Consider the following 15326-nt stretch of genomic DNA (forward strand, 5'->3'; position numbering starts at 1 on the left):
CTTATGTTTGCTATTTCATTATCTGAATGGCCTCGTGTGAAGTAGACATAATTTCTATAACACTTGCCGCTTTTCAATGCCAAAGTAGGCATTCCCGGAGAAACCGACTTGAACCAATTTAGGGTAATCTCACCATTTGAATAAAAAAGGTCACCACACTTGCTCATCCACTCTTCATCCTTTCAACCAAACAGAAATTTGGTTACCACTAACCACCTCTCATCCTACACAACTAAACAGAAAAAATGGCTATCTCTAACCAGGTGGTTGGGGATACCCTCATCCCCTGAATCTATCCCCTGAACCAAACAGCCGCTAACATTTCAAAGATTTAGACACCAGCCGAAAAAATGGGGAAATGCAAAGATCAAATGATATGGACATTAAATTCGTGTTCTTACCCAATAGGTAAGAATCTTTTGGAAAGATGGATCATGTTAAACTTGCACGAGCAATGCTAGACCTACGGGATTTTTTCTACGTGATTGACTTACGGGAGGACGTGGTTGCAGTGGATTTGTTGCAAAATAGTTGCCCCCCGTGATTTTAGACCCACGATAAATCAGTAGATCACCATCTCATCCCGTAAGAAATTTTCGTAAGAAGCTTTACGTAAGTGTAGCTTTATTGAACTTGCACTGACTAGCATACCCCACCATAAGATCATTATACGTAGTTTGTGAATACCAAGGAAATATAACTGAGAAATTGTGAAACAAAGAAACGCTACAAACATTTTTAGAAATAGAAACCAAAAGAAAGACACCTTCCCTTGTACAAATAACTACAATATCACCATATCACCCGCGCTAGCCCGTGTAGAAACGGACGTGCTCATCACTGGGTAAGATTTGTGGCATGTATCAACCAGTTAACTAATACTCCCTCTATTTCACTATATCTCCCTGGGCTTGGGAAACTCCATTTAAAATGTCTACCGAAAAAGTCAAGAGTAGTCATTTCAATTTATGCACCTTGTACCCATATTTAATTGATCTGCGAATTGTTGATTGGACGTAAAGTTATTTAAGGTTATCTTTTATAAAATCTCCTTAGATTTAGGGTTCAGTTGGTTTGTACGCATGGTAGTGCAGGGACAGCAGTAGCGCCAACTAAATAGAGAACGAAATTCAGAGTGATAAATATAGTAGAAATGAGAACATACCAACAAGTCGTTGTAGTATAGTGGTAAGTATTCCCGCCTGTCACGCGGGTGACCCGGGTTCGATCCCCGGCAACGGCGTCATGTTTTTTATTTTTGTTCTTAATTTTAGATTTTAAATATTCAGCACTCAAAATACATGATTTTGCTTTTGGCTTGTTCTGGTCTACTTTAACCATTTTGATAAATATCGCGTTGAGATGAGAGCACGTATCAGGATATCTGGATGTGTAAAAGATCCGTAGTTGTCTGTATCAAATTGGAAGAGGAAGACATCTCAAATAAAATTCAGGTAAATATATCGCTTACATGTACTCCATATGAAGTTTCTCCGTGAGAACAGGCTACTAGCATTGCCTCTGATTTACACTCTTGGATGGGCCGTTTTCTGTTTGGCTGGCATAATCTACCTTATCTTCACTCCCACAATTTGTTTACATATGCTGCATCATCATCCATTAGCCGCTCATAAATGTACGCAGAGGCCAGATGGCTTTACCCACTTTTAAGAAAACAATATCCATATGGTGGCAGAACTGAAGCCTTTCATATTGATTAATATACTAGGTAACCAGCCGTAAACTATTTGGGGAATTTTATTCCATAGAAGTAACAAACAATTGATGGCAAATAAATTTGGGAGTATACAACAAAGACAACCATAAGGAGAAATCATTGACAACTGCAATAGCAGTTCTTGACAATGAATCTACACCGAATATTCCCCAGAAATGTTATGCGGTTATGCAATTCCTCGGAAAGAATACTATGATATAAAATCCGTTGCCCTGTTGTAGTGTACTATCCATCATATTGTTTTTTTTGTTTGGCGGAAACCGTCATTCTGAACTTTCAGTTTCATGTATCTGAATCCTGTTACCCAAAAAATGTATCTGAATCCTAAGTATCACCACTGCAGGAATTTGTCAAAGACTCAAGTCAGCCAATAAATAAATAAAAGGAGCCAAAATGGAAAGGAGATTTTTTTTCTATTGCGAGATATAGAAGAAGCCTGGTCATGGTATCATACATTTGTTCTATGTATCTGGTGTTTCTATAGATCCTATTCTCCAGGACTCATGCAGAGCACACTACAGTAGAACCTTTCTGCAAAATGGACACAAGAAAATAAGTTGAAGCTCATGATTCACATAACACTATGCAGATGGTGACGACAAAGAAAGGAGCAATTATATTAGTCTCACCGGACAAGCATTGACGTCCTGGCATCCGCACAGGAGCCTCCCGTTGAGCAGATCTGTGGACTGGAACACGCCACCTCCGTCGCTTCTCTGAAATTAGTTCAGTCAAGAAACTTGTAAACATCAGTGACAACTATGTGACCTCCTTATTGTACTGTAGCAAAATTGAAAATGGTGGACAGTACTTGTGTTCTCCACCAGTTTGGGTGGTTGTGTTTGTTTAGTAGGGTCATCTTTGTGGCTTGGCGTTCTTGGCGTCGTGAGTTCGTGGTGGTAGTAGGCTAAGAGAGTTCGTGGTTTTCTGGTCGGTCGGATAGTTGCATCTGTTGGGTGTTGTCCTCTTGTGGTTTTGGTGTTTTTGTAACGGTTTTTGCCCGATTTTCTGTTAATAAATCGGGTATCTCTTCTTCTTAATTAATAGATTGGGGCAAAGCTTTTGCCCCCGTTACCTTGTAGTAATCAACTGCAAGGAAATTAGCCCATCGATTTCCAGCTGCGCCGTAGCACGTATTCACCATGTCACTGACGCTATTGGAGTGCTGCAAACATGCAGTTAGCTTCACAGGGACCGATGGGAAGTAGTTCATGAGAATCAGTGACTTTGTCTTGTCGTTGAGAGGAGCCGATTCCGCACGGTTTGAGCATTTCCCAGCATCCATTCCATCGTCACCATCTGCATTAGAGGGAAAGCCATAAGTTTCGTACAAACAGCACGTATGAATTCATGATGATGAATTGCATAGCCAGGTTTAGAATGGAAGAACTGGTGGCTCACAATTGTTCTCAACCATGAAGTTCCACTGGTACGCGATTCCTTCTGTGGCTTGCTTGGATCTCATGGAGGTGAACACGACGAGGCGCTGGTTGCTTGTCACCATATCGCTGACAAGAGGCCAGTCCTGACCGTTCTGCGGCATTTTCGACACGGGAAACCAGTACTTCTGCAGTCCAGAGGCGTTGAACACGTTTGTCAGGCCATTCGGCGCATTAACGTAGTCTTCTAGGATCAACGTGACGATTTCCGATGGGTTGGCTGCAAGAAATGCCTCGATCTCCTTGAATGTGTCCAGTGCCGGTTCCTACAATTAAGGAGTTATTCATACTCTGTATTCTGAAACTCCTTCAGGTGGAGACAAGTAAGGAACGCACAACCAGTAGTATGTACTCACAAATGCAGTAAAATCGTTGCATTTGCCTCCACTGGAATGGCACAACCATACATCTCCCTTGAAGTCATATGTGTCAAGCATTAGCGCGCGAACACCGTTCTGCAGAACATTGCAACTGTGATGAGAACTACTGCTCATAAGATATGACATATAGTAGAACAGCAGAATAATCTTATCAGATGATGCAGAAGGTACATTTAGCTGATCAGTGACCGTATCCTCCTGGTTGTCGAAGGTGATGCGTGGAATTCCCGTGTGCGACGGTTCCCCGACAATCGCGAATGAATTGTGCGTCGTGAGATAGGCGTACTTGTTGAACGGCAACGAGCTATTCTGAAGAGAAAACAAGAAGCTTCAGGATGAAACATTAGGATCATGAAGAGTAGCCGCCCTCATCATGATTTGCTTGACTACCTATTCCAAACGAGCGCCATACTCCTAGTTGGATATTTTGAGAAGCATCAAAATCGTTGGACATGGGGACAAAAGTAGGCCGTAACGCCCTCTGGTATCTAACTGAAACCCCTATGCATACTGAGAACCTGACGCCAGTATACAGGCACAAGAATTAGTGCCTTGCATAGGTACTGTAACCAAAAATTTCATCGTTTTCTCAGCATGCATGGACTGAAAACAAAAGATTTTTTTGATGTTCAGAGAACTGCAACCTGCCTAATTCCTGGGAGCGCATTCAGTCTGGTTCCGAAACAGATCTGGCCAGCGCAGAATTTGCGAACATGGGAATACAGGAACTGAGAATCCTAAACAAACACACATGTACAATCACTTGTCCTCATTCCTTTTCTGACGCAACGGAAAAAAAAAAGAGCGAGGTCTTACGACGAGTTTGAAGGTGTTGGTGGCGGCGGAGCGGACGCAGTGGGAGCCTTTGAACTCCGGGTCGCAGTCGAAGCACCACTGCCCGGCGGCGCAGTCCGCGCTCGTCGAGCACTTGTCGCCCACCTGAATTAAAATCAAACCCAAAACCAAAAGGCTCAATTCTAGCTGAGACGATGGTGAGGAGTTGATGGATTGACAGAAAGGGGGAGATTTGGTTTCATCACAGTTCTTGCTGGAACCTTACATTGGCAGTTGCAGGTCCCAAGAGGCCAGCCACCACTAGAACAGCTAGTGCTGCTGATGCCGTACAGATGCCCTTCATGGCCCCCATCTGAAAGGTAGACGGAGAGAGGAACAGAAAAATGATAGCGCCGTAGAGGATTCCTCGTAGGCTCCAACCAACCGACTGAACAGAAGAATCAACGCTACCTGGGGAGTTGGTGAGGAGTGGTTGCAGCGCAAGATAATTGTCGCGCTACTTATATAGGACCAGATCTACTGAACCATCCCTGTTCCTTGCAGCAGCAAGACATCTCCGAATTATAGTAGGAAGAAGACCGTGTAGATTTGGTAACTCCAATAGGATATGAATGCGGCATTGAACGACTTCTAAACAACGGCATGCCAAAGAAAGCAACTGATTAATACTAAGAGACGACGACTATGCATGTTTTCTTCCTGATCGATTGGGGTAGACTTTTAAATAGTAGAGAGAAACTGAAGCCGGAGAACAAATGTGCGCGTTGGAGAGAGGATATCCGGACGGGACGGCGGGTTGGTCTGGTGTGCCAGGTAATCCGGGTCATTCTTGTTTGGAGGCAAGGGGATTTGCTTCTGAGTTAGAAGAAGACGCCAGCACCTGGGTGTGACTTCCAAGGTGGTTGGTTTGTTTGTGACTTTGGATTAGTCAAGTTGTAGTTTCTATGTTGACACAGTCAGGACATGAGAGCGGCCGTCCGCGTAGGAGGTCAACTCTAAGTATGTAGAGAACGAGCAAATATTAATTAATTAATTAGAGTGCGTCGGGTAGCTCACACGGTGGTAGATACAGAGTATGAGCCGAGAAAGATGCATTTTTTCGTGGGCTACCAAACACACCCATCATAAATTACTATATGCTTCGTAGTATTAAATGTGGCAGATCTGTCTAGATTCAAATATGCATTTACACACTAAAACGCAATGAAATTTGCGATAGTTAATACTACTCTGTAACTGAGCTCATGGTAAAATTAGGAAAATACCTCCAAATTAGGCTCAAATCAACATTAATTAGGGTAAGCCAATACCTAGTGTGGCCCTCTACTCTTGAAATTGCTCACAGTGATGCATCTTCTCCATTTAAAACTCAAACAGGCCTATGCATGCACTTGCATGCACAACTGTTTAGATTTGCCACATTTAACAAGAGAGAATGAGGGATTTAGAGCTTGAGATATCTTTTTGCTCCACCTATCCGTGCTTGCCTTTGTCGCGAATGGAGCTCATGAGAATCCCAATAAACCGGTGTAGAGAGTACCTCCGATCCATAGAGCAAGGCATATAAATTTGTCAAAATTCAACATTATCTAAGTTTGACTAAGTTTAGTGATAAACATATGAACATCTACACTAATAAATCTATCAAATATTTTTGTATATATCTTCAGTAAAACTTAGCATGCTTTGACTATTGACTAAAAATATACGCCTTATTCTATGGAGTGGATGTAGTATGGAATATATGAAGTATGTAGCAGCAACATTATAATCCCTCCATCACAAAAATGATATCTCAGATTTGTCTAAATTTAGATTTATCTAGATACGCTTTAGTGTATAGAAATTTCCAAATTTACAAAAATCTGCAACATAATTTTTTAGGAAAGATTTCAAATATGGAATAATTAGTAGCACATATATTATTTGGTGGTCGAATATAGTATACTACCAGAATCCTTAAAACTACCATGAGAACGACCCACGATAGTGATCAATATCTGAAGAAATAAGACAGGCCCGAAAAAATAGTTAGGTCTATGTTACAAAAACATAAAGAATGAAGGTTAAAAAAACCATAAAGAATGAACTTAGCTAAGAGAGATTTTTCATGTTCCATGAGAATATTGGTCATCTTGAACTAAAAAAATTACCTTTGTCAAACAATATGAGTGAAATATACTCTAGAAGAAGAGTGAAATATATTTATTGGGAAATTTAAGATTTATTTCAAAAATAATGATATAAAAACATCAAGCCATTAGAATTTAAAGAAAGCTGCAAATTAGAAAGGTGAAATTACAAGTACAAGTATTGCAGAAAATTTGAAATCGAGAAAACACAAAATAATTGGGCATGGCAACAAAAGATACGTATTTTTTTAGAAATGTTCGTAAGTTATATTAGAGTTTTCATGAATTCCTTCTCATACAATTTCGGAATCCTTTTCTTATTTCTCCTTGTTTGTACTAATATTTCCATTTCAAACTATTTTATCTTCCACTTTCTAGTTTTCATTTGTAGTTTTTGCTCATATTTTTTGTCGTTGCCTAATCGACGGTACCTCGGAGGAGGGATCCTCACGAGGGGGAGAAGAAGAAGGGGCCATAAGGCGGAGTTCACACGGGACGGTGGTACGCGATTTACCCAGCTTCGGAACACCTGCACGATGACAGGGCCTACTGCTGCTTGTCTGGAATTATCTGGGCGCTTTCGCGTTGTTACAATGAGTTGTAGTTGTGCCTCTAGGGCTCCCAGGATCCGGCTTATAAAGGCGCACGGATCTAGGGTTTACATGGAGAGTCCTAGCCGGATTACAGGTTTGCCTAATTACGATACTATGTCTTGTCGTGCACGTCAAGGATCCGCCTTCCTCTATACGTCGTCCCGGATCCGGGTTCCTACTGAGCCTTCATAGATCCGGGTTCCTCCTAAGGTCGGTCGGATCCGGCTCCCCTGCTCCTGGGCCGGACATCTTCCGTCAGGATCAACGAAGCATCGGGCCGCCCGATGGGCCACATGCCTCATCACCATCTCGTGGGCCACCCGGGCTTGCCGGATCTAGGCACCTGTCGATGGTATACCCATGAAGTATACCCACAACGGTAGCCCCCGAGTTCTCCGAATTTCGCCTCGCTTGTTTCCGCCTTGCTAGTCCATCATGGTCTCCGACAATATCAGTAACGCGGAGAAACTTGAAGAACTCCAACTTCACATTTTCTTCTTTTCCCAACCTTTAGTCGGAAAATGCTCCTATTCTACGGGACCTCATCCATCGACGATTTGAATACGTTTCCGGGTTACCCCCTGCTTCGAATGAGAACCAACTTATCCTCACGCAATTACCCGGAATCTTAAAAGACTCAAACGGTTCCGCCAATTCTGGCGCCATTTTTGCGCGATTTGTGCGGTAACTTATCTCTAGCCATTTTTACCGTTTAGGGTTTGGGACACGTGTCACGCATCCAACGGTGCGACGCTTGCGTTCCGACCACAGGATGCGGAGCACGAATCTCGTCCCTCCGGCCTATAAATATCCGCCGTCGACCCCTTAATCCTCATTCACCCCCTTTCTACCTCTCTGCGTAGCGCCGCCTCGAGCTTCCTCTCCGCCATGCTGGAATCTCGCCGGAGCTTCGCCAGAGTTGCTTCGCCGCCGCACGGTGTTCATCATGTTCTTAACTTCAGCGAGCCACCGCGCAGAAACCTCGTCGCCGGCGACTCCGACCACCGCGGACTCCATCACGGTGAGCTCTCGAGCTTCGTTTTCGCGCCGTAGTCGGTAGGGATGAACGTTAGGTTGACGACGCCGGATCCGACTAAGGAACGTTTCCGCCAATGTCTTTTCTTCAGATGTCTTCAACGACTCCGCCTCCAACCTCTGAACCTATCCTGGCAACCCCAATCTCCTCCGCCCCTCCACCCTTCCTCCCAGTCAGGCTGGATCCTTCAAAGGATTCCGGCAAGGAGGCTGAAGGGACTTCCGCTAACCCGGAGAAAGCCTCCGGGGCGGATCGAGCGGAGCACCGGGCGGAAGAAATCGTCAAAAGTCGAAGGCTCGTCAACGAGACTCTGAAGCCAAGGGAAAATGGTGGCCCTGCACCACCACTGAGATGGAGCTGAAGAACCTCGAGGCGGAGGGCTTCCGCAACCCGGAAGCCGGAGGTCAGTTCCGAACGAACTAGCTCCAGCTCCGGAGGACAACGAGATGGTGCTGACGAAAGCACTGGTGGAGCGAGGCTTTTCATTTCCGCCTTCGGACTTCTTCCTGGAGATCCTGAAGGTCTATGGGCTCCAACCTCATAACATTTCTCCGAACAGCGTGCTTGCGATCTGCAATCACGTCACCCTCTGCGAGGGCCATCTCCGGGTAACTCCCGAGCTCTCCCTGTTCCAATATTACTTTACTGTCAAGAAGGAGAGGATCCGGCAGTCCACCGAGCTAGCAACATGCGGATCCATCACCTTCATGATTCGCCCGGGCCGCGTCTACCCCCACACCGACCGCCACGAATCCGCGCGGTACTGGTCTGGGGGCTTCTTCTACTTGAAGGACGTCTCCGACCCGGCGAGCGAAAGGAAATTGCCGCCGTTCAAGAACTGCCCCGCCACCGAGCTTCCGGCATGGTCACACTGCCCCCACCTCTCCGAGTCGCTCCAGCTCACACGCGCCGTCAGGCGGATCTGTAAGCTAACGGAGGAGGGGCTGACAGGGAAGGACTTGACCCTTTCCTGGTTCACCAAGCGGATCCAACCGCTCCAACACGGGGACCGCCCGATGTTCCGAGTACACGTGGCGCGACGACCTAATGCGCGCCACAAAAGACAATCTTTCCGCCGACGCCATCGACAAGAGGATCCGGCTCCTCATCAAGATCCCACGTGAACTTCACGTTCACGTGTGCAACAAAGACATTCACATGAATGGTTCCGGAACCGCGGTACGTCGTCTTGACTCTAGTCTATTGTTTCTCTTCGCATTCAAACTTTTTATCTAAGTGTTTAACTCGCATTAGCTCGAGGCGCTTGAAGAAAGTGAACTCGGAACTATCCTCCGGGTTCCTTCCACCGGCAACACGGATCCGGAAGCTGCATCAGAGGCGGAAGCTCCCGAGGCTCCGCACCCTGCTAAGAGGAAGAGGCCGTCTCCTTCCAGCCCCTACGCTAAGCGCGCCCGCGAAGTGCTTAGCACTGCGGCTACCCGGAAAGCGGAGGCGCAAAAGAAGCGCCTCAAACTGATTAACACCAGCAACAAGGGGCAGCCCGCCATCCAGCACTTCTTCAAGCCTTCCGGGTAAGCGCCTGTTTCCGAGATCCAAGCTATGGTTTCACAAGCAAACCTTTACTTAGTTGTTATACTTTTTGTTTTTACTGAAGCTCCGGAAGCCAGCCCCCCAAGGCTCCAAGGGTCTTGAAGAAAAAAGCCAAGCCGTCTCCGGCTTCAATTCCTGTTACTCCTGAAGTTGAGGTTCCGCCCAAGGCTTCGTCCGCCTCCAAGCCGGATCCCAAGGATGTCATCAACCTTGATGACCTTCCGGAAGATCCCGCTGACCATGGTGATTCCGCCAAGGGTGCCTCCTCGTCTGCTCCTCCGCAAGATCAACCAAGCGCCACGTTCGCGGTGCCCACGGAGGAAGAACATGAGCAAAAGGTAAAGCTCCTTCAAGTCACCAACGCGACTCGGGTCGACCCTCGACCGACTCCATCCCTGCAAAAGCTTACCCTCGCACAGCGCCACGCGGAAGTTTCCGCCATGCTGAACAAAGTGTGGGGAAAGCCAGACGAGGAGATGCGAGAGCTCGCCGACCTGGAGGACGGCCTGAAAGTGTTTTTCGCCAAGCACAAGGAAGTGCGGCAGGTAATACTAGCCCCCAAGCATTGGGTGAGAGATTTCCGTGTAACATGTATTAGCCGATGCTTTCCCAAGATGTACCTTAGGCGGAAATTTAAATTTTTTATACCTCCAAGACTTTGAATTCCTCGCCAGCCCCCAAGATTTTAAATATCCGGCTAACTCCTTGCTGCTTCTCAGACCACGCGGAAATTGCACGAAGATCTACGCGTGCATGTGCCTGGAGCAGATCACGGAGATCGAGGGCTGCGCCGTAACGCGGAAAACAGCGAAAAGGCTATCCAGCTTCTTGAGACCCGCCTTCAGGGTACGAGATCCGGGTTTGATTTCTTGTGCTGATATAATTGTTCAGGATACATAATATGTGCAACTTTCCGCCTACAGAAGAGACCGCCAAGCACTCCAAATTCGATGAGCTGTCCGCCAAGGTCCAGGTGCTTGAAGCGGAGAACGAGTCCCTCAAGACCTTCATCAAAGAATCCTCCGACAAGGAGAATCAGGCGAGGAAGGAGCTCTCCGAGAAACATGCCCGCGACCTGGCGGATCTGAATGATAAACTCAAGAAGAACCAGAGTCGTGTGACTTCCTTGGTGTCCAAAAACAAAGTTCTGGAAACGGAGGCGGAGACCATCGACAAACTTATCTTCCGTAAGTGTTTTTCCGCGTTGCTGCTCCGACTACCCTCATATGCTTTACTCTCCTTAACGGAACTGAACCTCCTTCTTCCACAGCGAGCCTTGGCTTCGAGTGGTCAAAGGAGTCGAATCTGAAGAGGACGGAGGCATACGAAGAAGTGCGGACTTCCATTGGCGCGTTATTTGAAGCCTGTCGCGGAATTGCCAAGACTCTGTCTTTGAAGAAGGCCAAAACTTCCGTGATCGACACGATGACCCAGCTAATGGAACAAGTGCCGGACTTCATTAAGGGTTGGCAAAAATCTTCCGCGCGCGGAGTCGCCTCCCTAGTCTTAGCCACCTGCAAGGCTCACTTCCCTTCACTCAACTTTGCGGATGTTGCGCGCGGAGCTCCAAAAGGTTCCGACATGGGCGCCATCCTCGCGGAAACCCAAGGGTACGAGCGGTTGTTTGTCGGGCGGGTGAATCACTCGTTACGGTATAGCAAGCACGCCCTGCCCAAGGGATTTTCCGATGCGAGAGGAGGAGGAAGGTGAGCCGGAGTATTACGGGGAAGGTTCCGGGTCAAGCATCGAGCGTTCGGAGAAGGCTGCAGTGATGACTTCGAGGCCGGCTCCGGCGACAGCGACGGCGACGGCTCCGCCTACCAGGAATCTGAAGAAGCGAGCTCCGAGTAGAGTTCATGTTTGAACAATGAAACAAAGTTGCATCATTTTGTCCCCGAAGTGGGTTTGTAATAAGACTTTAAATTCTTAAGTAGCTAGGGACGAAACGACTATGCATGGGGCGGAAATACTTATCCTGCTATCCGTTAATATTATGTGCATGTTTTCGTTTTGTGTCGGAAAGCAAGTACTGACTTCGTTGTTTTCCGGCTTGCCCGCTTGACCTTCCGCGAGCCGGAAGACCTTAGCCGGAAACGCTCGCCAGCGGCGACGAAACCCAATGGCAATTCGTCAATAACCGCGGAAACAAGCCCCCAAGCATAGGTGCCGGAAATCGCTACTAGGAATCCACGAGTTCGCAACAGATAACAATTTAATCAGAAAACTTAAGCTTACATCCTAAAGGACGATTTTTAAAAATCACAACTTTTTATACACGCCTAGGCGGAAATATCCAGCTCTGCGGTTTTAGTCGGAAAACACACATGATCTAAAAATGAACAAGTAAAGGAGGTAAAAGACTCGAAGAGTGAACCATAAGCTTTATTTCATTGATCATGTATAACTATTACGAAGTTTGTAACTCGGAAAGAATACGCTAAGTGTGGAAAGGACGTAGGCTGTGCGATGTTCCGGGGCGATCTGTCTCGTCGTAGATGTCATCCGGATCCTCACGCTTGCGTTTCCGGTGCCAATTAGCGAGTCTGTCCTTCGGCTCTCGGAAATCAACAAGGTAGTACGATCCGTTATGAAGCACTTTGCTAACGACGAAGGGTCCTTCCCATGGAGACTGCAGCTTATGGTCTTTCACCTACCGAAGGCGGAGGACCGGGTCTCCTGTCATGAAAGAGCGATTCCGAACTCGACGGCTGTGATAACGTCGGAGCTTCGCTGGTAGATGGCGGAGCGCTGGTCGGCTAAATTCCGAGCTTCCTCGATCGGGTCCACGGATAGCTGTCGGCCTCGTCGAGCTGTTTCTTCATTGTAGGCGGAAACTCGCGGCGAATCGTGGATGATGTCGAAGGGAATCACGGCTTCGGATCCGTATACCAGGAAAAATGGGGTAAACCACTGTTGACCTGTTAGGGGTAGTTCGCAAACTCCACAAGACGGCGTCCGGCTCGTCGGCCCAAGCTCCAGCTGCTCTTCGCGGCGGTTCTTCAAGGCGTGGCTTAATTCACGATAATATTAGGCCGTTAGCCCTTTCAAACTTGACCATTGGATTGTGGGTGAGCCACAGATGCAAGGTCCAGTCGAATCCCTACTGTCTCACAATAATCCTTCAATTCTCCCTGTGCGAAGTTTGTGCCATTATATGTGATTATGTTGTGTGGGATGCCGAATCTCATCACGAGGCTGCAGACAAATTTTAGTGCCGTAGCACCGTCGGCTTTTCTCACTGGCTTTGCCTCGATCCATTTGCTGAACTTGTCAACAGCGACCAAGAGGTATTCAAAACCGCCGGGAGATGATCTTTTTAACTTACCAACCATATCGAGCCCCCGGACCGCAAACGACCGGGTGATAGGTATGGTCTTCAGCTCTTGGGCTGGAGCGTTTGGTTGAGTAGCGTAGTATCGACAACCTCGGCGGGTTTTGACTATCTTGTCGGCATCTTCTTTAGGCTGTGAGCCAGTAAAAGCCTAGCCGAAAAGCTTTTGCAACGAGTGACCTGGGAGCGGCATGATGCCTGCAATCCCCTGCGTGGATCTCTCTGAGGATTTCAATGCCATCTTGATTAGAGACGCATTTGAGAAATACCCCTGTTGCGCTTCGTTTGTAGAGCTGTCCATCAATAATTGTGTAGGATCTTGCTCGTCTGATGATCTGTCGCGTGAGGACCTCGTCCTCTGGCAACTTCTGATCGATGAGGTAGTCCAGGAAAGGCTGCGTCCAAGCCGGAATGATAGCCATCACTTCTTTAGCCGGAGATACTGCCACGTCTGGGTTTTCCGGGTTAGCGCCCTTCACCGAGGGTATCCGTAGGTGCTCCAGGAAAATACCAGGCGGATATGGTTTCCTGCCGGATCCGAGCTTGGATAGCATGTCTGCCGCTGCGTTGTCGTCTCTCCGGACGTACTTGACTTCGTATCCTAGAAAGCACTTGGCGATCTCGTCAACTTCGTCTCGGTAAGCCGCCATGACGGAATTTATGGCGTTCCAGGTTCCGGCTACTTGCTGTGCCACCAGGTCGGAATCTCCGCAGCAGATAATGTGCTTGATCCCTATTTCCTTAGCGATGCGCAGTCCGTGTAGTAGAGCCTCGTACTCCGCCATGTTGTTTGTAGCTTCGAAGTGGATCCGCAAAACGTACTTGCAGTTCTTCTCCGGTAGGGGACTTCGGGGTGACTCCGGCTCCTGAGCCTTGATGCTGCTTGGATCCATCGAAGTGCATAACCCATGTCTCCGGTTCCGGCTCCGGATTTGCATCCGGAGCTTCGTCCAATACTGCGACGAAATCTGCCAAGACACTGGGATTTGACCGCGGTCCTGGCTTTGTAGGCGATGTCGAAGGCGGATAATTCAATGCCCCATTTTGCTATGCGTCTGTTGCGTCGGCGTTGTTGAGAATCGTTGACAGCGGAGCCTTGCTCACGGCTCATTCTTGGATGTTCTTGGAAGTAATGTCTCAGCTTCCTGCTTCCTAGGAATACTCCGTAGGCTAACTTCTGAAAGTGAGGGTACCGCTGTTTGGATTCCGTAAGGACCTCGCTAATATAGTAGACTGGCCTTTGGACTCCATATTCGTGACCTTCTTCCTGTCGTTCCACCACGATGACGAGGCTGATGACCCTGTTGGTGGCTGCCAGGTAAAGGAGCATAGGCTCTGACTCTCCTGGAGCTGCTAGGATAGGTGGGGAGGTGAGTATGTCCTTCAACCCCTGTAGAGCTGCATCCGCTGCCTCGTCCCAGACAAACTTGTCTATTTTCTTCAATAGCTTGTACAGGGGAAGTGCCTTCTCGCCAAGACGGCTAACAAACCTGCTGATTGTTGCGACACAACCAGTGAGCCGTTGCACATCTTTGAGACAAGTTGGCCTTTTTATGCACAAAATTGCCTTGATTTTTCCGGGTTCACTTCAATGCCCCTGTTAGAGACAATGAAGCCAAGGAGTTTTCCAGTCTGGTACGCCAAAGACGCACTTCGGCGGATTCAACATCATCTTGTACCGACGGAGATTCTCAAAGGTTTTATGTGAGATCGCTGATCAAGTCGGATCCTTTCCGAGTCATGACCGCGATGTCGTCGACGTAGGCGTGTACGTTCCGGCCAATCTGGTCCTTCAAGCACCGCTGCATCGTACGTTGGTAGGTGGCACCTGCGTTTTTCAAGCCAAAGGGCATAGTAACATAGCGAGTAAGTTCCAAATGGGGTGATGAATGAGGTCGCCTTTTGGTCGGACTCCTTCATCCGGATCCGGTGATACCGGAATACGCATCAAGAAAACACAGAAGTTCCGCCCCTGCCGTCGAATCAATGACTTGGTCAATGCGCGGCGAGGGAAACGGATCTTTCGGGCAATGTTTGTTCAAGCCGGAGTAATCGATGCACATTCTTAGTATTTCAGAATTCTTTTTGGGTACAAGGACGGGATTTGCGACCCAATCAGTGTGGATTACTTCTATTACAAAACCTGCCTCTAGTAACTTTGCTAATTCCATTCCTATGGCGCGGCGCTTCTTATCTCCAAAGCGTCGCATAGCTTGCTTCACCGGTTTAGCCCCGGGTTTATGTTGAGGTAGTGCTCGGCGAGTTCCCTTGGTACTCCGGACATGTCAGAAGGTTGCCATGCGAAGATATCCATGTTAGCGCGGAGAAACT

The 15326-nt window shown here is 47.5% G+C and overlaps 1 protein-coding gene and 1 non-coding gene across 2 annotated transcripts; one reads left to right on the forward strand and one right to left on the reverse strand.

The window, feature by feature from the left end:
• The first annotated feature begins 1171 nt into the window (after nt 1-1171).
• On the forward strand, nt 1172-1243 carry TRNAD-GUC. Its single transcript has one exon. It is a non-coding gene; the product is annotated as a tRNA-Asp (tRNA).
• Nucleotides 1244-1796: 553 nt separating this feature from the next.
• Nucleotides 1797-4814, reverse strand: LOC124698601 (PI-PLC X domain-containing protein At5g67130-like). The gene is made up of 9 exons (XM_047231084.1): nt 4618-4814; nt 4374-4496; nt 3729-3866; nt 3534-3632; nt 3140-3443; nt 2814-3037; nt 2368-2454; nt 2193-2269; nt 1797-2075 (listed from the first exon to the last, which is right to left on the reverse strand). The coding sequence occupies exons 1-8, from the start codon at nt 4702-4704 to the stop codon at nt 2240-2242; spliced, it is 1092 nt and encodes a 363-aa protein (XP_047087040.1). The 5' UTR covers nt 4705-4814; the 3' UTR covers nt 1797-2075; nt 2193-2239.
• Nucleotides 4815-15326: the final 10512 nt, after the last annotated feature.

The sequence above is a fragment of the Lolium rigidum genome, chromosome 3, assembly GCF_022539505.1.
Source record: "Lolium rigidum isolate FL_2022 chromosome 3, APGP_CSIRO_Lrig_0.1, whole genome shotgun sequence".
Lineage (NCBI taxonomy): Eukaryota > Viridiplantae > Streptophyta > Magnoliopsida > Poales > Poaceae > Lolium > Lolium rigidum.